The 27755-nt window shown below is 40.0% G+C and overlaps 1 protein-coding gene across 1 annotated transcript; it reads right to left on the reverse strand.

Annotated features, from left to right (window-relative positions):
- Positions 1-1139: 1139 nt before the first annotated feature.
- Positions 1140-26913, reverse strand: LOC6737180. The gene is made up of 7 exons (XM_016170009.2): positions 26094-26913; positions 20379-21862; positions 5155-5273; positions 4958-5095; positions 4051-4639; positions 2989-3941; positions 1140-2927 (listed from the first exon to the last, which is right to left on the reverse strand). Exons 2-7 carry the CDS (start codon positions 21550-21552, stop codon positions 2661-2663), a joined length of 3240 nt encoding a protein of 1079 aa, XP_016030868.1. The 5' UTR covers positions 21553-21862; positions 26094-26913; the 3' UTR covers positions 1140-2660.
- Between the last annotated feature and the right edge of the window lie 842 nt (positions 26914-27755).

The raw sequence follows: 27755 nt of genomic DNA on the forward strand, positions 1-27755 counted from the left end.
TTCTTTCAACCTTTCTGTTTGTTGTCCGATATTCCGCGTGTTTCTGGCATTCCGTCTGGAGATTACAGATATAAGGGTCTCTCGGGGGTCTCGCAGGGGTGATTCAACGGGTTTTGTTTGTCCGCGACTTAAGTTCAAGGTCTGTGGCAGGGGTGAGTTTTTGACTATAGGTCGGCATAGACTGAAACTAGGTAGCTGGTGCAACATACCCTAACTATCTCATGAACCTATACAACAAATGAGAAGAGTAATCTATGAAGCTTCATGTCAATAAATTTACATTAACAGATCATATGTGCAACGACCTGAAAAAGGGTGGGCAAAAAAATATAATTTGAAATAATAAGAGAAATTAAACATAATTTAAAGTTAATACTAAACCAACTGTTATACTCTTTTATAGATATATTCTTTTACTAATTAAATTGTCTTCAAATATGGAAATATGATATAAGAACTTTCAACTGTCATTTCAGCTTTTGTTAATCCACACTAATTATTCTCAAAGCAAACTCAAACTCTATTTTCTATAAATATTTCATGTAAAAAGTAGGTTTAGTATAAATTCTGTAGTGAATCACGATCATTACCTTTGGTTCCCTTGTCGTTTTATATCTTCAAAATCCATACAATTGGAATTCAGCTCCGAATCTAGCACTACGACCTCACTTTCTGCAAAGGTAGCACAGAAAACTAATAATTCTGATTCTTATTCTATGGTTGCCTAATCGCGAACCGCTTGCACCAGAAATTCGATATTTATTAGATGCTTACGTAACATTTCAGCACTCGATTTGCAATTTACAAGATTTTCTCGATTTGATTTGAAAGTTTTATAGGTTTATGCAACGCACAGGATGTATATATGTAGCTATTCAGCAATGCAGAGGTGTAGTCAGAACTACTTTGTTGTCAAACTGAAACTCAATAGCTTTTTTAGCAACCACTTTTATAAGTTTAAAGAAAACACGTAGTTATGTTTCACATTTATTTTATATTTTAATTGTTTTCCTCTTTATTTTACATCATTATTAAATTAAGAAGTACCAGTAAAAAAAATTTTAGCACAAAAAACACAGAGAAAATATGTTGTTGATTTGATCTTAAGAATTTTAGAAATATTATAATTATTTTTTTCATATAGAATTATATAATAATTTCTCCATATAAAGTAGACACAAAAATGATGTCAAATTTTGGGATTGGGTTGTATTTAGTGTCTAAACTTAAATACACGATGATTTAATTTAGACGTACGTGTATATTTTGTATAAAATTACATAAATATTTAGTTGACAAAAAATGTTGATTTATTTCTTTTGTGTTGAGCTGAAAATTAAATTCGTGTTCTATAGCTAGCGTAGAAAATGTACATATAATTTATGAATTATCCGTTAAAAGATATTTACAAAGACAAAGATGTGCCGACTGATAAAGCAAATTTTTGTTTTTAAAATTGATTTGCTTTATAGGGAGAGTTTGAACGATTAAAAAGAATAAACAAAATGAGTATGCGGCTTAGAAGTAGAAGAAATCAAAGACAAAGATGTTTTAGCTAATGTTTCAAAGATATATCAAAGCTATCTCTTCAATAGGAATGCGGGCTGAAGATACAGATACGAATACAGAAATAAGCATTTAGCGTATAGCACTTTATATATAGGTTCATATAGGTGAGCATATCATTTAGTTAGCCTAAGCATAATCAAGAGAGAGTAGGGGTGTTATAGAGAGGGACATAGTTCAGAGTGTGTTTGTAGTGAAAGGGTATTAGTCAACAGAAAGGTAATTTCAAATTCTTAACACATTAGTTCTCCTATTCACGTTCTTCATAACTAGTTACTAGTTCAGTTTTCGTCTAATTACTCTTGTATATATAGTTTTTAGTTTCGTTTAGGTATATCAAAAAAATATTGCAGATTGTCTTAGAGTTCCAGCCGCTTTATACAAAGTAAATGAAGAGAAGTTTGACTTTTTGTAAGAGTTTGTTTTCTTGGCTCTTTCCTATCCGATTTTCTTTGTTTTTATATTCATTCTAGGTGTACGTTTATTGGCCTTTGACTTGGTATTTTATAAGTAATTTTAAAATTGTTTAATGGTCAAAAATTTGTGTATGTTGTTTGTAGAAACCATGAGTTTTGCTTGTTAGAGATTTTACATTTCATTTCTTGTTTATTTCCTTTCCTTTGCTACTTTTGCTATGGCAAACGTATTTTCAAGATTTGTATTTGTGGAATGTGGTTGTAGTCGATCTAGGGATATTAAGTTAGCATTTATGGGTATTTGGGCAAGGGCTTGAGCCAAAAGCATGTTTTGATTGTTTCACTGGTGTTTTGGGGTTTCTTTTCTCTTCGTTTTGGATTTAAACAAATATCTCTGGTTTGCTCTCTAGTTGTTTACACACATTTACAATACACATTACACAGACAAAGTTATGGTTAGAGCTAAGGATTATGTTGCTGGTCTAGTGATAATTTTGGTTCTGCTAAGGTTGCTTCGCTTTCGGTTTTGGCCCCTAGGATTAACATGTAACGTTCGATTACAAACGAAATGGCTTAGACACAGAATTTACAAAAGAGTGTTTTCCTCGCAGATATCTGACTTTTAATTTCTCTCTATTTTCATGTATTTTATAATTTTACGATGATCATCTAGGCGGTTTACAGGAGCAATTCCTCGTCCGTGTGCGGCTCGTTTCCGGTTTCCGCAAAGAGGCAACACTCATCGGAACCGGAAGAAGCGGCCTCCTGCTCCTCGCAGTCGAGATCGAGATGATGTGCCTGCTGAGGCGACTGTGGCGCCTGCTGGTGGTGGTTCATTGGGTGGTGCGCCGGCTGTTGTGGGTGGCTCAGGTCGTGCAGCCAGTCCAGTGTCTTGTCGATGGCACGCAACCGCTTCTCCAGCGAAGTAGTGGCCAATATGTCCACCTAATGGGGTTGATATCTTTGTTAGAAGAGTCGCAAAGAATATAGAAATTGTTTAACCCACCTTTAGTTGCTGGGAGAGAGGCAGCAGGGCTATGATCCACCACGCCCACGCCGGTCCATCGCTGATCAGCTCCCAATTTGGCTCCAGCGGCGGCATCTTGCCAAAGCTCTGCAGAATCTCGTGCTTCTGCTCTGTGCTCAGACTTTCGAACCATCCACTGGCCTTGGCCAGGACGACGCCCTGCATTCCAGCCAGGATCTTCACCTGCTCATCGGCAATGGGTTCGTCGCATATGTACTCCACCTTGGCCGTTTCATAGCCATCCTTTTCGTTGCGCGCCAGGATCTTAAAACGCTTGCAACCGATGGTACTCAAAATGGAACAGCCATCGCCCAGCTGAACGCAGTCCCGGATGTCCAGGATGGTGCCCACATCGTAGTAGCGTGACTTCCCGCCATTCGGCTGCACAATGCCGAATGTTTTGTCGCCGGACTCGACGGCTCTCCGAACCATCAGGCGGTATCTGGGTTCGCACACGAACAGGGGACACGGAACTGCCGGAAAGGCTGCCGTGCAGATGAACACTGGCACCGAGGGCTCCTGGTCGATCTCCTGACGGAATCGCGCCTCGTAGTGGTCTGGAATGAATCGTTTCATTGCGGCTTCTAGGAACTTTGTCACTGGCCGCTTGGCCAGCGCAAATGGAACTGGCGAGGATGAGCCCGGATGCAGGTGGATCTGATTCTGATTCGGATTCGGATTCGGATGCTGACTGGCACTGGTACTGGCACTGGCATTGACATTGAACTCCACAAGTGGTGACATGCACAATGGACACGGGGAGTTGTAATCCATGCAACGATCCAAGCATACCAGGCAGTACGTGTGTCCGCACGGGGTCACCACCGGCTTCCAAAGAGTCCGGCTGCACACCACGCAGTCAAAGTCGCTGGCATCGATCAGCTGCCCGGCCACCGAGCTCACTGCCAGCGATGGCGCCGATTTGTCCAGCTCTGCAAGGGAAATAAGTCATTAGATATAGGGAAACATTTACGAAATTTGAAAAATAATTAACATATTAACCATAAGAACATGTTAACCATTATATCTCGATTAACTCACTTTTCAGTCGCTGCAGTTCCTGCTGCGTGCGATCCAATACTCCAGCGAATAGTCGACTGCACCGCTGACTCTCGCCAGCCGCATGCGCCCGATCCACATCCTCCTCCTCAAGGTCCTTGCCACCCATCGATTCCATGGCCACCGACCATTTCCGCTTGCAGTGCTTCCGGTTGGCATGGCGGCGGGGCTGCAGATCGAACTGCTTCTGCTCGAAGACGTGCCGCTGATGGCGATGGTGATCCATAAAGTCCAGGGCACTGGGGAACAGGAAGTCTCCATCCAAATGCAGGGATCCCGGCTCCCCGCCATCCACTTCCACTTCCACCTCCTCCTCCATGTCATCGCCAGCCATTATGTAGTTGTTGTAGTGGCCGAACTCATCCTCCACATCGTCCAAGTGGACATGGTGATGGTGGTGATGATGCTGGTGGTGCTGCTGTTTCCTGCGCCTCCTCACCTGCTCCCAAAGTAGAGGATATGGTGCACGGGAGGTGGCAAAGTTGCGGTGCTGCTGCTGGAAAACTGGTGGCGTTGCGCTACTCATCGAGGTTCGATTCTTCGGCAATTGAGCCAGGAGACGTTGGAGAATCTGTGTATGAAGAATTGCGATAGGTCGGTTTAATCTTCAATATTTAAATTTATACATAAGAATTCTACTTTTGTGTTCTGCGGTAACCTAATTAATTTAAATATAGCTAATGTCTATAGCTTTAACTATGCTTATTAATTTTCTGATTTTTCAAAGCAATTTAATTTTTAATTGTGTCTAGACTTTTATAAAAATAGTGCAGACTGAGGATCTTACTAATAAATTTTTTATTAAATTAGAACATAAAATTGTTATTACAATCATATGTATACATTATTTTCCATTAATGTCATAGAAGCATTACATCTGCGATTTTACCTTGGCGAGATCATGTTGAAATATTTCCGAGTTGCTGAGATTGGTTTTCTTGTCAAGGCAAATGGCCAAAAAGCCGTTGTACAAAGCCTCCTCCAGTCGGCCAAGACCGCTCAGAGCCAAAGCCCTTAGGTAGTGGGCCTAAAAAATACAATATAATTAATAAGTAATTCATTCTGAAAATGTAATTTCAAACTCACCTTGGGTGAAGTGCATCGAGTTCTCAGTGCATTCTCGATGTCCGCTAGAGAACTTTGATAATGGCTCAGTTTTAGAAGAACTTCGGCACGCAGGCAGAGACTCTTGAAATTTGCTGGCGCTGAAAAATATCAAAAGAAATGTAAACATATTAACTAATTTTTACTGCGACAAATAGGTGTTGTAAATCATGTAGATCCCCCAATGAATGTCGCTTTCGAACTCAAATGAAATGTCAAAACTTGGCAACATGAAACATTTCGGCGTGCAGCCAAGGCAATTACGTCTGCCGATATCTAATATATATAGAGAAATGTAATGATATGGACGTGTAAACAGAATCTATATGGTGTGGGATTGGGCAAATGTTCAACACGCGCGAATATTCGTCAATTATATTTTCCCCCCTCTGCGATTTGTATTTCGAAATGCTTGTCCGTTTCATTTGGACATTAATTTTGACAGCTGCTAACAGAGGCGCCACTTAACATTTAACCTTATTCTGTTAATATGAACCAAACAATAAACACATTTTTGAAAGTTTTTTTGTAACAGCAAGATGTATGATGAAAGATGAAGAAGGGCGGATATGCTTGACTTATTTCTTTGCAGTTTGACGTAATTACATTCTTATAAAAATCCTTATTATTTATTTTTAACAAAATCCGGCCCAAAAACGCGAACTTCGACCATCGGCAAATGCAATGTGAAAGTGAAATCAAGGTAAGCAGCAACAGCAGAGCGCGAAGCACCTAGAATAGAAAGTCATTGCTGTGCCTAGGTCATGCATTTCCCACCCCACCCCTCGCGACCCACAACACCCTCTCAGCAACACAATTTTATCACCCTCACTACGTCACGTAGGCCACTTGTAGACAATGTTGCCAAGGCGCCAGCAACATTGCAGCGCGATAAGAGAACCGAAGAGAATTTCTCTTTCTCTTCTTCTGTTAAGTTTTTCTCTTGCAAGTGTACTCTTGCACTGTTAAATCCGAAGAGTTTTTAATATTTATGTTAAAAAGACGCGCGCAGCTGCTGTTAAGCAGAAAACGCGATTATGTAGCCTAACATTACGCAACATAAAAAGGCGCAACATCAAAACGACAGTAGCTGCAACAACAACGATGCCTATATAATATCCACGAGGCCCTATAAGCGATTTTGTTGTAATTCCAATTGTTACACGAAATGCTTAAAAAATGATTACATGCCCTGTGCGATGTGCGAAAAGCGTGGTCCCTTCACTCCGCCAATTTTCCAACCAAGATATTAATGTACATTTTGCCATATTTGTCGCAACATACGATTGCCTTTAATTCGTGTAATTTTGTTATGTAAAACACTATTTTTTGATAGATAAAATTTTGGATAATATGAAACGATGCGATGAATCAAGGCACTGGGCTTCTATTTATTTATATGTTAAGAATTTTAACATAAATTAAATAATACTTCCGATTACCACTAAACCTTGTTGATTATGTAAATGGCTTGTCAATATTATTGTTTACTTCGTTGTTCACATTTTTATGTTGTTTTTCGTTGGGTGTCGAATGAATTCCAAAAATAAACGCCCGTGATATGGTGTTTGCTTGCCAGATAACGCGTATGGGATTGGATTTGCGGTTAACTGTTATGTGAATGAAGGTGGCAAAACATAACGGCACTTCACCGGGCCCCTGTCAGATAACGGTAGAATGTAATTTAGCTGATTATTCCTTAAACGTTTTCTGAGCCTTCTTTCTACGTGAGATAAGACAGCTTTTGGTGTTTAGTATTTTATCAGCGGTTTTTGTAATTAATTTATGGGTTTCAGCAACTAAAAGAGTTGACTGTTACAATAAATTTATTAATTACTGCAGCAGAGTATTATGTAGAGATTTATTTATTTATGGCTTTAATCTCTAATATTCTGTTAATTGAGCTAAAAAACAGCTGTCCCCTCCTATGGCCACTTTTCCGATAATTCCCATCTGTTTCCCATATGTTTTTCCCACTTTGAAAGTGGTTCCCCTGTTTATTATGCAATAATATCATTCGATCTCCAGGGCCATCTGCCCCACCTCGCCCCCTTTGGCCGACGAGTCCAGAGCCATAACTATATGTATTATGCATACTAATTATATTCATTTCTACATTATATCACACTGAAGGCGGCCACGTTCTCGGTGACCGGCTACTTCCCGTTCGATCTGCGACTATGTGTGTGCGTATCCATCAGATACTTCTACTTACAACCGCAGCGAGTGGGCAAAAAAAAAAAAATGTATAGAAAATACTGAAATTCAATTAAAATGCAAAGCCAAACGCTGACGGGTGGTTGACGTTGTTGTGTCGGCAGTTCGTCGTTGTTGTTGTAGTTATTGTTGTTGTTGCCACCGCTACCAATTTGCACTTATTAGAGAATTTTACGCTCTACGAACGCCACCGCCCTGCTACCCCCCTTCAGTGCCCACCCTTCCGAAGATAGAGCAACATCTTCCACGCGGGGCCAAGTTTCCGTTACGCTGCAGACAATTTAAGCCCAACTGTTGATAAATTGCATTTGGCTTCAGATATGACAATGCTCATATGTGTGCAATTTATATATTTTTTTGCCTACACTGCGAAGAAGTAGAGCTAAGTTGGAAGCATAAAAAACACATAGTTAAAGACGTTCCATCATATGTATTTTTACCTATGCCTTAGAATGCATTTATCTCTTTATACTGATGATATGCTCCTACAAGGAGCACATATTATAACCATCCCACATTTTTCTCTCAGCGTATATATTTCTTATTATACTTTTTCGTGCCAGCGTGTGTCGTTTTGGCGTTTGTATGCACTCAAAATCAGATTTCGTCACGTACATTAAAAATCGTTTGCAAAATTCCCACCACATCAGAAAAAAAAACAGAGCAATGAATATTGAGGAGAGAAGCGAATTTTCATTGGCGGTTGACAGACGGCATTGCCATGGATTGCATAATGCGATCAAAAATCTAAGAATTTTGATTTCCGCAAAAAGACAACGTGAGAGATCTGACAACCTGATATAAAGACAAAGGCATTTCAGACCGCCGATCATTTGATTTATCTATTTTTAAATGCCAAAGCAACAAAGTAGCGACAAAGAATGCATGTCCCCGCTAATTTTTCAATTCAGATGTGCTTAAAGGCAGTTAAACAATTTGCTAAAAATAAACACATTGCGTATACGCCGCATGGTCCGAGCTCTGATTGCCAAACACAAGCACCACAGATAGACACACACTCTCGGGATTATTATGTAAAACGAAACTGGAGAAATGGAGAGGGGGGCAAATAGACTGAAGGGGTGGCGAAAAACTGACCTAAATACTAAATGAATGCCCATAAAACTGCGCCAAGCGAGACGGGAAACGAGCGGCCATAAACGAGCGGCGAAAAGATGGCAAACTTTATGCGACACCCCCCAGTTCCAAGCTCCAAGTTCCCATCCAGTTCTCATCCAAACGAATCCAAACCGAAACCCGTAGGGAAATTGACCGTTTTTTGATGTCTATGATGGGGGATAACTGGAGCGCAGCAGGGCAGGCCAAACCAAAAAAAAAAAAAGAAAAAGAAAACCCCCCATTGCTAACACTCTATTCGCGCGCATAAAATATGACCATTATGCAGATGAAGCTAATTGTGCGGAGTTAAGTTTATGACCATCGTAAAGTTCCTGCGCTCGATGTAAAGGCGAAATAAATATGCGAATTTAGGCAAATGTCAGCAGTTAAATGGGGAAAAGAGCTGAGTAAACTTCAAGCCCAAATGAAAGGAAATAGCCATAGTTAGGAGCAAATATTTCCTTCCTACAGACATTTCCTTTAACAATCCGTCTTATTTCACATCATTGAAATCTTTGTTAGTTTGCGTTGAAATCGAATTTTATTTAGCTTGTAAAAATTATTGCTTTTAATACTCTTTAGAAAATTCAAGTTATTCAACACCTAGCCCAATTTCCTTCAGATTGCCCAGACCAATTAATTTCTATAGAAAATCGCCTTGTGATTTCCTTGTTAAACTCAAATTTGTCGAGAATTGTGCATTTCTAGGCAGATTTATTGCAACTAGAATCGTCTACCATTTCCCTGCTTAATTTGCCTTTATAATTGTCTTCATGAATGAACGCTCACTTGGCCACTTTTGATGCTGTTGACGGAAATGTGAAATGCTCGAAAAGAATATGTGGCAAAATAATAATTATTCACTTTCAGGAAGTGCAGTCAGTCGCATTGTTTTCACTATTTGCATTTGCATTCGCCTTCGGCTATTCGGCGTTAAATCTGCGTCTGAAATGCTCTCTAAAGAATTCTATAAAATTTCATTTTTATTTTTATGATAAATTTTTACGAGGCCATATGACAGACAATTGTTGTGTAAATTATTCGAATGTGCACATGTATACGCCTCCATTTGCGTTATTTAACTGAAAAACATAAGTTTTTCACTCCATTTTCGAGTTCGCTGAGATGAGATACACATGGCGTATGCGTTATTTTAAATTAAATTCAACAAGAGGAAATGGAATAAAATTCAGCTTAACATTGACTACAGTTCGTTCTTTAATTTTATACTTTCATGTGATGTTTTTAAATGAAGTGTTTATTACTTAACGTGGGTGTTGTCAACTCAGTCTGTTAAATGTCAAATCCCCGGAAATACTACAAAAACTGCTGGAATTCTGTTTGCAGTTTGTTTTCTGTTCTTGTTTATTTTTCGGTGAAACTCAACCGACTGTGAAGATTTTTGTGGCTGCTGTTACGCGGGTTACATCTGGGAAATATCGCAATGCGTTGTCGCATAAATTTTCGGCACTGGAAAACAAGAGACGCAAAAAAAATCCAAAGCACGAAAAAAAGATGAGTACGCAAAGATAAAATGTCAAAGTTCAGTCTTCGCCAAGGCCAAAATTCCCCAGTGATGATGATGAAGCTGACAATTTTATGGTGAGCTAAAAATTGGAAATTATAAGACATGTTTCTTGGCCAAGCAGGAGCTTTCCATTTAATGCTTTATGTTTGCCACTAAAACCCACCTATACAACACGTTAAAAATAATTCAAGGTAAAACACCGGTAGATGTTCAGCGAAGTGAACTTCATTTTCAAGCCTTATATAACTACTCCGTCGTATACTTTTTTGATCAACCAAGCGCAACCTTCAGGCAAATTGGAGCAAAACAACAAAAAAAAACAACAAGGCTGTACACCCAAAAAATGTCGAACAAATCGCAAGCACGCAAATTAAATCAAACATAAATTTCATTCGAGCAAGACAAAACAAAAAACACATTCCTTCGATATTGTGTGAAGCGCAGAAATGTATACGAGTATATTGTTGTTTTGCAGCTCGCTCTTGTAATGCCAAGGCATTCATGAGTTTTATGAAGCGCACAAATAATATTTGAAAATGCTTAACCGAAACGACAACAACGATTTGAAAACGCTTCACTGAGCAGCAACTCGTTGAGTGGGCTGAAGGTCAACTGGTAACCAAGATGTGCTCGTTATGGGCCAAAAACAAGTGCGGAAGTCGCACATTATGAGCGGCGTAAGATATAGAAGTTGTCCCATATACAAAAGTATTTTATTATTTATTTTATTACGGTCTTTTTGTTATTGTGTTGGTTGGTTGTTTTCTAAGTCAGCCAGCTTAGGCGTTGAGGCTTGGAGATAAATATAAATAAGATACAAAACGGCAGGCCGACAACTTCAAAGCCATAATTATAGATTCTTCGGCAGATAAGTTTGAGTAATTGTTAATTCCACTTTGCCCTAATTGATAAGGATGTTCCCAAAGAGGGAAATTATTTAAGCTGTATTTATTTGAGTGTTTAAAAAGTGTAAAGATGAAAAGAATACATGATATACCTATTTATAAAATGGTTAAATAGGTCGGAGACACAATTAGTGGAGCTTTGAAAGCTAGTGCTTATCAAGTATTATAACTTTGCTCCCAGTCTGCTAATCACATCACCCTTTTTCCCACCACCTGCCACCCACTTACAAGGTCCAACTCCCAGCATTTTTCTGCCATATGCTGGCTCGAAAAGTGTCTGCTCTGTTGGGCCATATGTCGCCCCTCCACCAGATGTCATTTGATAAATGTTCGGACACGTCCACGTCCATGTCCCCACATCCACATCCACATCCACATCCCCATCCACTTCCACATCCACACCCACATCCGTTGCCACACGCGCTTCTGACGCGCAGTTAATTGATTTCCCAGACAGAAGGGCAGGTCGTAATAGGGAAAAACTGAACTCAACTCTCGGCTGACCTGGCCACCTGACGCCAAAGCAAAGCAAAACTACGGCTAAACCCAAAACAGAGAGGCTGAAACCGAAAACCAAAAACCATCAAAATGCATTACATTTTGAGGTGGCTGAGTGCGCGGGGATGGCGACAACGTATGGCAATAATCCACTTAAAAGTCATTTAGGGTGGCTCATTAGACTGAGCAAAATTGGGTACATACTTGTCATATATAGTTAATATAACTAAATAAAATATATTCATTTATATATATTATATATATCCATTCAAAATTAAACTATTATTCAATTTAATTTAAGTGTTAATTTCTTGAGTAATATTCTTTTTGGCCCAATCAGTATTTCAAAATGATTTTTCTTAGTCAATTGTTAAAATCTTTTTTTATTCTCCAGATCTATTTTAGTTCATTCTCCCCAATCGCATGTCTATTTTGGTCTGGTTTTCACTTATGTAATCGCCAGAGACGCCAATCAGCCTCTAAACGCAGTTCGATAAGCGAACGAAGCTGCAAAAAAAATTATGGCCAACGTAACCGGCTTTTTATGCAAAGCTGCCAAAAATATGAGTAAACTCATGTAAGTTTAGTGTGCCGGGGCGGGACGGGGTATTGGCCATGGCTAAAACATTGCGTGAGCCGAAACTTGTGCAATCGGCGGCAAAGTAAGAGAAAGATGTGCGGCCCAAAAGAGTCGAAAAGCCAACAAGCAACAGTTTTTTCGCCTTGGCCAAAAGAGGTCACCAAAGAGAAAGTAAAAGAGTGAGTGCAAAGCTTGGCTTTGACAACTGCTCTTTTCGTTTTCCGGGACATTTGCTTTTGGCCAGCTCTCCGGCGCTCTTTTGGCCACATTGGTTACCATCTGCAAAGTCGAAAAAGTATGTCAAAGTCAAATGCGCGACGCCGACGTCGACGTCACTTTTATTATGTTTGTTTGGTAAGTGGAGCTCTTTTTTTTGGTATTTCTGTATTTTTTTCTTTTTTTTTTGCGTTATGTAAGGCCCAGCGGCCAACTGTTGTTGGTTACGTTGAGCTGCAGGCCCAAGATTTGCCTCGGCTTCCCCCGTTTTCTTATGTTTGTCGTGGTCGCATTGGTCTTTTGTCTTTTTCACGCTTAGCCTGCTGCCCCGCTGCCCCGCCCCCACTAACCATGCCGCCCCCACTAACCATGCCGCCCCCAACTGCCACAAACCCATTGTTGCTCATTTGTTTCTTGCCAATTTCAACGGTTTTCGGCTTGTTGTTGCCGTGTGGAAATTAAATCGTGATTTGTAAATGCTCTCAAATTTTCGTCTCGCTTTTAATGTTTTTTTTTTCGTCTGATGGTTTTTTTTTTTGGTTTTGCTTACCACAACTGAGGATTTCGCAAGTTTGTAATAACTTTTTTTTCTTCTCTCCTATCGGCGATTAAATAATCAACGCTGTGTGGCAACTGTTACAATAGGAGGTTTTTGAAAGTTGTTTGTGGTGAACTGGGCGATTCTGGCCAATCAGTAACTAATAGTATATTAAGGAAATATATTTAGGTTCTACTAGATTTTAAGACAAAAGTATTTCAATTTCTATGTGTATGTGTTTAAACAAGCTAATAATCTTATGATTTTCTTTTCTTTTACCCATACCATTTACTAGAAATAGAAATTTACTGCGCACTATATTTAACAAAAAATACAAATTCCACAGAAAATTATCTGTGACTTGGTAGACAAACGTAATTAACTCTTACCTAAGAGTTTTGTTAAAATTAGTAAATTTCTGCGATAAATTAAATTAAAGGCAAGCGCAACCAATTAAGTTTACATAATAACTGTTGCATCACAGCACTTTATTTGATCATTTATTTTTTAGTTGCCACTAGCACCTGGCTAGAATGAATTTTTAACACAAAGAATGCGATAAAGCAAAAAGTTTCGTTGGCTTTTTTCATCGCTTTTTTGGGGCAAAAACTTTTATTCACCAAGAGCGAAGAAAAAACAGGAGGGTGCAAAAACATTTTAGTTTCCGTCGGGGTTGTTAATAAAAAAAGTTCCAAGTGCTCCTGACAGTCTGACCCAAATAACCAAATTGAATGTTATCCGTGTTGCCAAAGTAGAAAAGTTTGCGATTTATCATTTAGTGTTAATAGCGTTCGCTGCTTAAAGGCTAATTGAAATCCCCTTTTGCGGGCTAATCAAATCCAAAACAATTATGTCATCGCAGTGAACTTTGCTTTTATAATTCCATTCTGTCTTCGTTCCATCAATTAGGCAACACTCCCCTTAACTCGACGGCAATGTTGGCCAGTAATTGTTGCATAATGGCACTGCGAGAAAATCTGTTTAACTTGTTTTTTTATTTATCTGGAAGGGACTATAAAAACCAAACCATAAAAATAACAATCAAACTGGATTTTAAAACGTTTTATCATATAGGAAATTACGTGATATCTTAGAAACAAAGGTATAATTTGTTGTCTCTCATTTGTTTGTTGTATCTATCATTTAAAATTTAAAAGGCATTGTTTAACTATTTAACAAAATATAAAAATAATGGTGTCATTTAATTTTTCTGTTAACACCTACCTAATTTCAATACTATTACCTCCCAATTCTATATTTAATACAAATAATATATTGTTATTGTATTTTAAATATAGGTAATAATTGGTATTTGTTATTGATATTTCTCATAAACTAATTTCATCTTTTAGTGTTTAATATTTTAAGAAATCCTCTGTGTACTTTGAGTTGCCTCTTGTCGCAGTCACGCCCCGTGGAAATTGTTTTGTGGATTTTATTCGCTGTGCGGAAAATGTCAGGCTGATGTAATTTTCAATAGATTGATTAGGATAAAAAGGTTAAGGGTGTGAGGGCCGGTGTGGTTGTTGTGATTGTTGTGTTGTTGTTGCTTGGGGGCAACAATTTACCTGTGGAACGAAATGAAGTGGAATGATGTCGATCTCTGGGCGCCCGTGTCTATTACTCAATAGTCTAACAAATTATTGCTAGCAGTTTTGCAGTTTGCTGATTGCTGATTGTGGGCAGCTATTGTTGTTGCTGCAATTGTTGCTATTGCTGCTGTTGTTGTTGTTGTTGGGCAATGCGATAAAGTGCAACACGAGCGACAACAGCAGCAACAACTTTGCCTACGTTCTATGACATAACTGTAATTCAAACGAGTCAGAGAGCAGCCACCACGGCTGGCGAAAGAGACGGCAATGGGGCATTAGAAAGAGAGGGGCCGATAGACAGCTTGTATAAGTGAGCGGGCGACTTACTTTTGATTTTGCTATGGCTATATAGCGATAGCTATAGCTTTTGCAACTGCAGCCAGTAGTCAATTGAGTAATCTGCCAGTTGATTTGTTGCTGCTGCCCGCTCGCAAATGTTGAAAGTGAATTTTGCGAATCGTATAATTCACAGTTTACAATAGAATATTACTTAATAGACAATCTGGCCGAAGCGTTTCGCTTTGCTTTTTATGACTCACGCTTGCACTTTTTGTCGCAATTGCAGTTGGCCTCATTATGCAATTACGGCAGCAAGAAACAAACGAACGACAGGAGCAACACATTTTTTTGTATATTTTTCTGTTACCATTTTTTTTTTTTTTTTTTGCATAATATTTGTTTTTGGTTTTATCTTGCTAGCGGAGTGAGAGGGCGCATATCTCAATTAGGAAAATGTCTCAATGCTATTTTTTTCTTGCTGGCCGAGCTTGTGAGCTGATTATTACATCATTCAGCTTGTTTTGACAGAATTTGTGGGTGCAACACTGGGAAAATGCGAGAAGGGGAAAAGCCTGCGCTTGCACTTAAGTTTTCCTTACATTGTTGCGCCTTTTATGGTGTGGGATTATTATGAAACAGTGAATAATTGATAAAGTTATTCAATGCAGCAAGTGACATGCGGTTATACAAGAGAATACACATTTTTCGTATTTCCAAACAGAACGCTGACCAAGTGTCAAATGTCATTGGAATGGATGTGCATGTCAGCATTTCGCAATAAACTAAATAGTTGGAAATATGTTCACGTTATTAGCATTGTGTCATTCACTCATCGTAAGTCGTGATATTAAAATAATTTGCTGTCGAAATTAAGTGAACTTTTACTATATGGGACATGGGGCTAATACATTTTAAGCTGCTTTTTAAATTAATATATATATATTTTAAGTTAACTGACATACTTTATTAAAGATTTTCCCGAGATTGTTAACCACAGAATCACCCATACACATAGTTCACTGGGTTAACCTCGCCTACACCTACAAACTGGTTCTGACTTCAAAAAGAACCCACGTAGAACCCACAAGGCAAACAGCAAACACCACCCACTCCGCCCCCATGGGTGAACTGAATTCCAGAAGTAAATACCGAAAACTTAACTTGAAATGGGAAAAGTTTGCATTTACTCGACCCGAACATTTTCAGGCCCAAAGCAAATGAATATTTGAGGCGAAGGCACAAACAATTCCTTTCGGGTTAGAATTCTCATTTGAAAGTCTTGTAAATTCTTTTTTTTTATTCTTTTGTCTAGATTCTAGTTTTTTTTACCCAGTGCTGGCTAGTGAAATGTGCGATGGCATTTAAGAAATGTGCGCCAGACTTGTCGAAGGGTTGAGGGTAGGGGGTATATGAAGCAATGGGCATGCCAAAAAGTATCTATCAGATACGTGAACACGGGGAATGCCGGCTATGCAACGCATGGCGTCTGCGAAAACGAAATATATGGGGGCGGGGTAGGAGAAAGCACACGGTAGAATGAAATAAATCAAATCGCACATACTCAATGATATCGCAAAAGGAAAGCACAAATCTGCGATAGAAATTAACACAATCTTTGTGCACGACTACATTCTAAGGCAAATCTGTATCTGTATATGTGACGGCCATTGGCAACTGGCTTTCTCAAGGCCAGTTGAATTTTGTGGTCGTTAAACTCTCCCCCACTTCCATGCCCACCCTCCGCCCCACAATGCCCAGCATTTTGGCTCTTTGTTCACTTTCACGGAAAGAACTCAACGACCTCAAAATGCGCAATAAATTTTTGGCTGCCTGCACTTTTGAATACACAAAAAGAAATATGGCTAAGTGAAAGTCAATAAATAAATCTGAAAAAAAGTTTGTATTATAATACATATTTTAAAGTTTCAGCCGGATGATGTGTGTAAAAGTAATAAATTAAGTGGCATGACCTTGGCAGAACTAAGTGGTTCTTATACTATGTTCTGATTTCTTTTCGTGCACACAAAAAATCATAAGCACTGTTTCCAGCTCTTGTTTGGCTAATTAAAAAATGTTAGCTACCACGGGCAAAAAGGCAGAAATCAAAAGCACAGTCAAAAATGAAATGGCTAGAAACGAATGTTAATGAGTGCAGTCACTCTGAATAATTGCAAAACGCGAGGGGAGGACTGCAGAGACTTTGGATTTTTATTTTAAAAATAGGAGAATGACGACAATGAAGACGGGCAAATGTTTCTATGGCACGAGTACTCAACCTCAGGGAAAACAAAGCTAACAAGATCAAGGTGCTGTTCAAACAATAACCACAAATCGAGTGTATATAAATACCTGCATATAGTATTAATGGGCTGGCTTTATCAGGTGTATTCGGTGAGCTGGCACCGTGGTGCGATAAGCGTCACGTCTTAATCACATGAATGGATATATTATTCACACAATTTCATTTTGGTTCTAGTCTGAATGTCTCGCGAGCGCACAAAGGCAGAGTGTTTTGGAGTTCAGGGTCACGCCCTTGATGGAAATTGAAAATAGCGTTCTATGTAGCATGAGAAAGTGCAATTCTTATCAACAAAATAGCAATGATATTTCTATCTTGCTGATAGCTAGCTCATACGAACTGAGCTGTCAAATCATTGTTGTTGTAAGAAACCACACAGATAAAAAGGCCTTTACTTTTTGTAGTGTATTAATGGGTCTGATTTTAATTAGTACACGTTTATACTCAACATAGTCATGTTCGGCACGTTTTACATATAATTATCAGTTTATTCCAGCAATCACAAATGTGACACACAAACTGAGCTCCCAGATTAGATCGCATTCCAAAGAATTTCTGGGCAAAGAACTTCTTTGGAAGGCAATGCCTTTAGTGAACTCTTGGTGCTAATTAGCAAGAAATTAAGTCTTAATAAAGCGCATAAATTGAAATAATTTCGCCCAGGAATCGTTGGTCCAAATTCGAGTTCTACGAACCAATAAAGAAATGATTTGAGGCCAAAAGGAAATCCAGCGGGCCATAAAAGTTAATGGAAATCGGTGGCAACAAGGCTGGAAATGCCACGTGTCGGAGAAAAATAACGAAATTAATTGCATGCTTCGTGCTAAAATTCTTTTATTCCAACAACGAACTCCGACTCAAAAAAGGGAACATTAAATGCAGTCAAGTGGTCAGTACGAAAACACGCTATATAATTATACGAACCGGCATATAATGTAAGCCATATACATTTAATGCACAAACATATACGTGTATTAATGTACTAAATTAGGACCAGTCAGAGGAATGAAGCCTTGCATGACTTAAAGGCATTTTCAATGCAATAATTCTAATGGAACCCCAACCATTTTCCTGTTTTTCCCCGCTAACCAAATATGTATTCAGGCCAAGTCCTTGCGGCTCATTTAACAACTCTTTCCACTCAGAGCCAGCTGCTCCGTAATACTTTTTTGTTAATTATTTTCTGTGTACTCCGCAAAAAAACGAAATATCCTGGCGCGGTGAACGACTACATTACCAGCCTCGGGTCGTAAAAAGCCATACGTATACGTAAATTAAATTGTGCATGTCTGCCGCAGGACTCAAGCTCATTTCACCAGGACATTAAATTCCTGCAAGAGGATGGGTGTGTCTCTGTGTGCTTGCTACTAGAGTGCTGACAGTGTGCCCCGACATCTTCATTGTCAAGTGGGGCACTTGGCTTTGTCCCACACGGCGTATGTGCGATGTGTTGTCGCCTTTTGAGCATGGATTCGACTTCAACTAATCCCTGCTAAAACGTTTTATTTGCCAACCTAATTGGTATCGATTTGCATTTTCGCTCGAAATTCCCCTTTATAGCCGTGACTTGGCAGTTAGCTTATCAAAACAGTTTACTTAAAGAATTTTTTTACCCGTCTAACGCTGCCATTGCCCCAAAAAAATAATGTCCGATTTTTTCCCCCACTTTAATCAGCAAGAGTCAATAACTGATTACGGCGTCCGAAAGAGAAGCACCAACGAAAAAGACACAACATCTAAAGAAATAGAACAAATACATTGGTTTCTTATAAATAGACCGAATATTGTTCGTTGTTTACGTGTCAGCTGGAACGTTGCTGCTATTTCAATCCGACACATAGAGCCCCCATAAGGCCCTCTCCCGATTATAATACCTCGGGTAAACAGAGTCGTACGATGGATGCGTCAGCACACAATTTGGCTAATCACACAAGCACGCTGACAAAGTACCAACACCCTGATAATGACAATTATGAAAGTAACACCGCGCTTCAGGTGACCCGCCCACCTTGTGTCCAACGCCGCCCACGTGCCCAGAAAAAGCCAAGTTAATACCCGTAGAAATGATGCATTATTTTGGATCCCAGTGAAAGCGAATGGGGAGTGAAAGCACCCGAGAGAGAATTTCTCGATGGGCAGAGATGGAAAACAGAATAAACTCGAGTCCCCGTCTAATTTTGTTTTCCAGGGGTAAACAGAGAAATATATAAAAGTGGAAAATCACCGAGCGAAACACAAACATTGATTGGTAAACACCAAATAGGTGCAATTATGGTGACCAAGTTGAATAAATTGAAGCTTTGATAAAACAAATATAATGATCACGAATCGATTATTTCTCTATTTTTGTGGCAGAGGGGCAGATACGGCACAAATACCCATTCAATTCAAATATACATAGTTCGTAAATCCTCTAAGTCATTCAAAGAATTGTCGAAAATAATTAATTGCCAGCCAACAAAAATATCGACCTCAGATCTGGTTAATTTTAGTTATTTTTTCAATTTTTTCTCCCCACTTCCACCTAATTCTGTCCATCATTGCCATTGTTTTGCGCCCAAGAAAAACTCTTGACGAGTCAAGTGTTTCTCGTCTGCTGCCTTCTGCCTTTTGTTCATTTTGGTTCAACTTTAAGCATTTTGTTTGATGGATTTCTAAGTGCGTAAATCGTTTTGATTTTTTTTTCGCTTTTAAAAAATAGAAAAACTATTTTCGTTAAGCAGACAGCGGAGAGCAACAACAAAATTGTCGCTGGGAAAATTGAGGTGATTAATTAGCTGTTCTTAGTTTCAAAATTTCTCTTGTGCGTTCCCTCCAAGTGAAGGGGAAAATCCTCTTGAGCTCAAGTGACTGACTCAGCGTCTTAATAATTCATTAAAAAAGCGCCGTGATTTCTCTGAATATCATTGCGAGTGCGGAAAGAGTTGAGCTGGCAGCGCGTGCCACAATTCGCGTATCCATCAGATACCGTTTGTGTTGCAAGGTTTATTTACTTTGAATTTGCTCAATAAATATTTGATAATTGGGTCCTTGGCCTGACTTATTCCAGTGCCATTTGTCGCGCTGAGCACACACAATTAGAGTAACAAGTTGACATTTGCCGGAGCAAAGTTTCTCGGAAGTAATGGTTGAAAATACGCATACGCCGCATGGGCCCGCTGGATTAAGTGTGGGCGGTTCTCCTGTGCGATACTTGTTGCGCCACCAATGGGTTCATTCCATTCGCCTGACGTCAGCACATGAAGTCTATTGAGCCTTGCCATTTTCGGCCCTGCCCCTTATTGATTTTTCAATTCCCCCTCAATGCAGTCGAAACGAAAAGGATTGCTGCTCCACAGAGAGAAATTTGAAGGTAATAAGGTGAATTCGAGTAAAAAAATAATAGCCATAATATGTTTTTTGATTCCCCAATATATGTTTTATAACGTAACTCACCTTTTTCCAAGCTGGCATTGCAAAACTTGAGGGCATCGTCGAGCAGATTGAGGTGCATGCAGCTGCTGGCCTTCTCGCTGATCTTCTTGGCCTGCAGATCGGGACCCCACCACTTCTCGACCAGTCTGCGCACCAGAACATCCGGCATGAACTTCATGGCAGTGGAGCCACTGCCCCCTCCGTGCGCCGAGGGATACGCACTCAAGCCCAGGGCAGCTGCTGCCGAGGTGGACGCCATGGTGGTGGTGGCCGTGGCCGTTGTGGAAGCCACTGTGGTGGTGGTCACTGTCATGGGTGGTGCGGCCAATCGCTGGACGCTGGACGACAGCTGGACGCCATAGCCCACGGGGAAGCTGATCAGGCTGAGGTTCGCATTGTGGTTGGAGGGCGCTGTGATGAGGCTTGAACCCGCACCACTTGCAGTGGTTGTGGTTAGAGCGCAGACTGGCGGTCCTGGCGAGGATGCCTGGATGCGAGGGAATCGCACCTGGCAGATGTTGCACTGCGTGATCGTCTCACAGCATTGCCGGCAAAAGGTGTGACCACAATTGGTGGTCACCGGACAGCGCAGGATATCGCCGCAAAGCGGACACATCAGCGGATCGAAATCCTCCAAGTCTTGCAGCGGACTCGGTACTCGTAGTTCTCGCGTGGGTGAGTGCATGTCCAGGGGACTGTCACCGGCTTCATCCATAGATTCACCCACTCCTCGCAGGAATTCCCCTTGCTCGGTCTGGTTTTGTTTGCCCTGATGGTGGTATCTTGACCAGGGCATCATGTCCAGTCTCTCCGATATTCTGGGGCTCTTCACATGCACTGCGGACATTGGAGTGGGCGTTGGCGTGGGTGTGGGCGTGGCAATGCCGCCCATTTGCCGGATGTGCGTGGTCAGTGCACTGGCCAGTGTATTGAGTTTATCGAGCGGAACATGGCCATCAAACTGCCTGCTGGCTATCAATTCGTAGACATCGAAGGCTTCTGGTAGACTGCCCACCTTGGCAAAGGATTCGGCGAGCAGATAGTGCAGCGAGTTCTGGCTGTCGTTGTGGGGCAGGTAACACTGTAGCGGACTGCTGGGTGGCATGTGGCGACCCTGATCCTGCTGCTCCTGCTGGCGGAGCACCTTCATCGCCCGCAGCGAGGGCTTCAGGCAATAGCCCTGCGACAGAGGCATCACTATATAGATGGCTATATCCGATCGTATTCACCGCGATTTGTTGTTTATTATTTATTTATTTTCGTAGCTGCCTGCAGTCACGTATGCAACAGTTGGGTTAATCTATCTTGCAGATACAATATCTATTTTCCGCATCACGGCACTACACTTCACCTTCGTTCACTTCTTGATTTATTGAATTTATTGAATTTATTTTATATATTTCACCACTTCATTTGCCATCAATTAATCTTTTGCGTGCTCTGCTTTTGGCTGTTTTAGTTGAACTGAAGAAGAAGTTTTGACAACAGCAGCAGCAGCAAGGCATCTGAAAAACACACAGAGAACAAAGAGAATATGAGTTGGATTTTGATTTCGATTCCGGGAGAAATATATGTGCAAATGTATGTGAGAGAGATAAAGAGAGAATGTGAAGTAAGCGGAACAAGAAGAAGATAGGGGTTTTACGTAACGCTCGAAAAAAAAAGAATAAATAGCAGCCAAAGAAATGAAATGACTGATTCTCAGAGGCAGCTTTTGATTCTGTTTTATAATTCCCAGCCCACACACACACAATCAATTCAAAGAGAGAGAACCCTCTCTCTCGCTCTCTTTGATTACTGGGTGGCCCAGGAAGAAGAGGAAGAAGAACTACTGTATCTATTACTTAACCACTGGAGAACGCCACAGATATCACGCACTCGAAATGCATTTCCCACATCGCCAGGCCCAAAAAGCGATGACGTGACGTTCGGCACCTTAGCACAGAGCTAATTATTAAGGCACAGTTCTTATATAAAGTGTCGAGTTCAATGAACTTTCGCAAAGTGCCCCCTGGAAGCCGTAGAAAGCCAAACTAAATCCATTAAATCGCTGCAAGTAAATTACTATATAATTGCCGTTAAGGTAGGGCAAAGAATAGAATCGCAACCAGGCGGCGGCACATGCTATTACATAATATTATGAAAATTAACACTGAATCACATAGAGCGAACTGACGCGGACGCTGGCTAAAGTAACGAAATCAAAATCATCGGCACACAGATACTTTTTATACCAATACTTGCGCACGTGTACCTGCTCTTAGGCGTTCTCTCTTACGTTCTCTTTTCGAGAACCATTTCGATACGAATACGAAATTCCCGAGAGAGTAGCTCATTAAAGAGAATCTGTTTTTGTTTTTGTCTGGTTTTTGGCTTGTTTCGGTTTTATTTTATTTTTGATTGTGCGCACGTTTTGCTTTTGACGTCGTTCGTATTGTATCTTTAAGATAAACAATGCCGGCATAACACACGGATACAGATACAGCGCACTCTCACACACCTGCAAAGTTCGGTTTGCCTTCGCATTCTGGTTTTGTTATGTAAACAATTTTTTGGTTTGTCGTCCGCCCGGCATCAAGATCGCCATTCCTTCTCTTGCTATTTTTTTTGCTTTTTTTTGGCTTATAATTTGTTTACATTTGCAAAGGCAATCAAAAGTGTGCCAAAATAAAATGAAACTACAAAGCTGCGTGCAAATGAAATTTTTAGTTTTTCTTCATTGGCAGCGATATAAAAACGGACACAGAAACACGCGCAAAATCATTTTTATATCAGGCGATTTCTGCTTTTGCATAAATCTCGTTGTTAAGTAATGCTGAAATATCTTATAAGTTGGTAGTTAGCCAAGAAAATGAATTTATCAAGGGTGTGTTTATATGCCTGCAGATATACGATCTACATGAGACTTTCTGATCGAGTCGGCGACCCAAAAAATATAATGAAAATGAAACACGCATGTTATATTCGGAATAGAATTTCGGCTGCAGGTTACATAAGATCTGGGTATGTTTTTTTTTTGTTTGGTTAGATTAGGCAGATAATACATTTTTAAACGAACGAGTTACAGGTAATAGAAGATAAGGGATACAAAATTTGAAATAAAGTGGGATTATGAGGTAAAAGAAAACGTCAGCATGAAACCCAGTAATATAGAAATTAATTGGATAATATGTACTTAATGTTTCAGTCAGTGACCTTAAGTCCTAAGTTCCCTGTATATTGTACTTGAAATTCACGAATAAACTCTCCAGAAATTTCCCTTTCGAAAGCAATTTGCTGATATCGATATTGTGGCACTCGAGGGAACCCACTTTCAGATCATTTTTAACAGAACAGCGCAATCTCCGCCTCGGAAACGAAACCATATAAGCGGTATATATAAATAGAGAGGTAACGAACGGGATTGAGATAGGGAGCTCCAGCTTTTATATCAGCTGGCATTGTGAAACATTGTAAACGTATTGGACAAGGGAAAAGTTGGTAAACAAGCCATCAGGCACTCGATTCTAATTGTTCCTGTTGCCGCTCGGCTTTGCGTAAGTAAAAATTATGTATACGCCTCATATAACTGCACGTGCATCCCGCTGCAATCGTGGCTGCAGTTCCGTGTACGTAAAGTCCTATTGCATAATCCGTATCCGATAAATGTTCCTAAGTGAATAACAAATGTGTGGAGCCCGGCTACCTGAACACGCCCTCAGGGCAATAGCTCGTAGATTGCTTTATTTCTCACAATATTATGCAATGTCAATCGTAGATACAAACAACCGTTGTGCGTCGTCACTCAGACAAAATGGCAGCGTTGACATGTAATATGTGTATATAGCTACATTTACAACGGCCTTTGTCAGTATTCTAAGTCAACTGAATTCAGACATTGTTTGCCTTAAGTCCGATAAGTGATTGTAGGCGCACACTGATTGAAGTCGATAAAGGAACTTACAGCACCAAATGTGATAAACTCATTGAGCGATTGTTGAAATAATTGCTATTTGCTTTTGCTTGTAAAGAACTGATTGAAAACGACAGTTGTTTGGTATCAACTACGAAATTGCTATCTTATGAAAATGAGTCAACAAATGATTCATCTTACCTAAATACGATATAAGCAAAAGCTCAGGTGTGGAAATGCCTACAAAGTTCTTCAAGTCTTTCACCAATATTTCCTAAAATCCCAACAACTTCTGATAGAGTTCTTTAATCGCCAAGCAATCACATAAGCCAATAAATTGCATAACCAAGTGCGCTATAAATTGATTATGCTCCGATGGTAATTTTCGTCGTAATTATGAAATCATGCTCGCAGTTATGAAATCGCATACATTTTCATTGCCTTAATGTTGGCGTTTATTTGGTTTTGTACATTTTGATTTCTTCTTTGATATTTGTTTTATTGGTTTCTCATTTGTCTTGCCGTTTTTTGCTTGGCTCACACGCTTTATGACATTGTATTTGGATGGACGACAATGACGACGGCGATAAACGCTCATATAAATAGCTCAAAATAACTACAAAAGAAACTGGGCTGAAGAATTTATTGAGGCAAGCCAATTAGCAACCAAAATTTCTACATAGTTTGTGATTTTTCAGTTTTCGGTTTTGATTTCACACCGATTACACAAGAACCCCCTCCCTCATTCGCCGAGGCTAATTGGCCCGGTCCCTTTGGGCCTTACATAAGTTCGGCGTGGTGTTTGACTTGGTTTATATAACAACGATCCAGCTGTTTGAAGTCTGGCTTCCTCGATACTCGACTCTGAGTCATGACGAACCTTTTCGCCCGATGACGTATGCAAATAGGTTTTTCCTCTTTTCGAGCTAACCATATTTTTTCAGCATTTCCCCAGCCCCTTTGGCGTTTTTCGTTTTGGGCCAAGTGGGCGAACTGTGTTGTTGCGGCTTGTTCATTGGCAGCAAACGTCGCATAATACTCGTAGTACGTTGCGTGTCGTAACGCTAAACGTCAACCGAGTGAGAGGGGCATATACGGTCGAGAGGGAGAGGGAAGGAGCCCAGTTTCTCGCTTTGGAAGCTGACGAATATTGGGTGCTGACCCCGACAAATTGGCGAATCTTTAGTAGATTATCGGGAATTGGAACTGTTAACCAGAGAATTACGAAAGCGATGACAAGGCCACAGAATCAAGGAAAATTAACTGAAGTTTTTTTTTAACAGTTATGTTAAAAAAAAATATATAATTTAATGAGGTTCAATTATTTATTTTCTGCATTTCACTTCTTTAAAATGTTCCAAATCGGTCTTTCCACCATTTGTTTTCTGCTTATCTGAGCTAATTTATCGCGAAATCGTTAAGATATATTTTTCCGCGGAAGTTTTATCACACATTAAATATAAATGATTATCAAGTGCAGGGCGAATTCAATTGGCCACAGAACGTCAACAAAACAGCGCGGAAAAAACGCTTAGTAATGCCTTTAAAAATATGGCAACACGTAAGAGCCGCCCCCTCAGTTTTCCCTCCGCTAGCCTCATGTAGTGCACTTTTTGTTTTCACAATCGTTGCAGATAGCAAATGAAAAACTGTTTTTCCACGACAAAGAGCGAAAAACTAAGAGAGAGACTTGAATGTGCCAATCTTTGAAAACGCAACTTTGTCGAGCGTTCATTCACATTGAACACACACACACACATAGAGGCATAGCATGTGGTTTGATGTCGTAACACACACAAAGAGAACCCCAAAGAGAGCCAAAGAGAGCGCAGAAATGGAATTACCTGTCGCTGTTGAACCGCGCCTCCTTGTTTTTCCCCAAAAAAGGGTAGGTTTTTCGCGGGGGGTGCGGCGTGTACTGTTGCTCAAGAATCACACACACACACACACACTAACACACGAAATTCTCCCTCTTCTTCTTGCAATTTATTTAAAATTTTGTTGTTGTATTTAGTTGTATATATTTTTGTTTGCCAAAAATTTATAGCCACACGCGTGCGAAAAAATCGAATTGGGGAATCTATTCACTCGTGTTATGTGTTGTTTGATATTTATTTTTTGTTTTGTAAGAACTTGGAACGGCGCTTGTCCGTCGGCTTTACGTAACCCCGCCGCACACACGGGTTAACTTTTTTTTTCTTTCTCGGAAAGGGTGTGCGGCAATTTGGGGGGGGCTGCACTTGGACCCCTTTTTATATTTTGTGACTAATTTATTTATTTCATTTATTCACACCGAGAAACACGCGAGCGAGCGCCTTTATTTTATTTTATTTATTTCTTTGATTACGTTGGCGTTTGTTTTGTAATACGCTTACGTTACGCGACGAGACAGAAAGAGAGAGAGCGAACGCACTGGGCGAAAGAGATAGCGACAACGGCGGCAACGTGTTCGAGTGGCTCGGCGATGATTTGCTTATGGGGTGCGCTCCACTTTGTTGCTTTTTATTTGCCTTTTTTATTATTCATACTTTTTTTGTATAATTTTTATTATTTTGCTTTTTGTATTTGTATCACGGCCTGGTTTTTTTAAACGCTCCCTGCTGTCTGAACTTGCCACGGCCGCTGTTCAACAGCGAATGACTGCTGTGAACAGCCAGTCGTTTGCTTGGAGCGAAAAATTGGCGCTCTCTTTGGGGCCGACTCTCTTACGCCTCTGTGGATGTCTGTTGCGTCACCGATGTCTGTGCCTTGAGCTCTCTTTGTTTAGCACTTCTCTCTGGCATTTTATTATTATTTTTTTTTTTTTTGAATTTTTGCCGGCAAACCGTCAACTGTCACAACAGGCGACGCCAAGAAAAATGATGGGGCAGCGGGGGCTGCGGTGGGTGGTTTGGAAAACTATATGGTGGGGGGATAGTGGGTGGTGTTGGGGGTGCTAGTTTGCCAGTGGGCGTCATTTATCGTATGATGCGCATTTCCGGCGCCACTCAACAGACTACAGCCATATAAACACCAAGAAAACATCAATAATCTCAACAGATACGATCTTCTGTTACTTAAACTAAACTACATATATAAAATGTTTTAAAATTACGCAAATGTTGTTTATAACACAAGCACGGTTTTTAGATTATTTAAAATACAAAAATAATGTTTATAAAACCTTACTTAAATAACTTAAAAATTAATAACAAAATTTCCATAAGAAAATATACAATATATTAAACTATATATAAAACTATTAAAATATAATTTGATTTATTCTCAGACATATCATTACAAGATGTATATGTTTTATAATCATTAAACAGGTTTTGAAGCTATAGATTTCCTATCCCGATAGAGCTCAGAGTTGCTAAAGTTCGACTGTAATCGAATATCTGCGTTTCATAAGTGTTGTGTGGCTATTACATATCGTTTTGTCATTTAACGCAAATTACGTATACGACGCGTTGACCTCATTTGGGTTGATCAACAAATGCAGTTGTCGACAAACTTGGCTTATA

The sequence above is a fragment of the Drosophila simulans genome, chromosome 3L, assembly GCF_016746395.2.
Source record: "Drosophila simulans strain w501 chromosome 3L, Prin_Dsim_3.1, whole genome shotgun sequence".
NCBI classification, from domain to species: Eukaryota; Metazoa; Arthropoda; class Insecta; order Diptera; family Drosophilidae; genus Drosophila; species Drosophila simulans.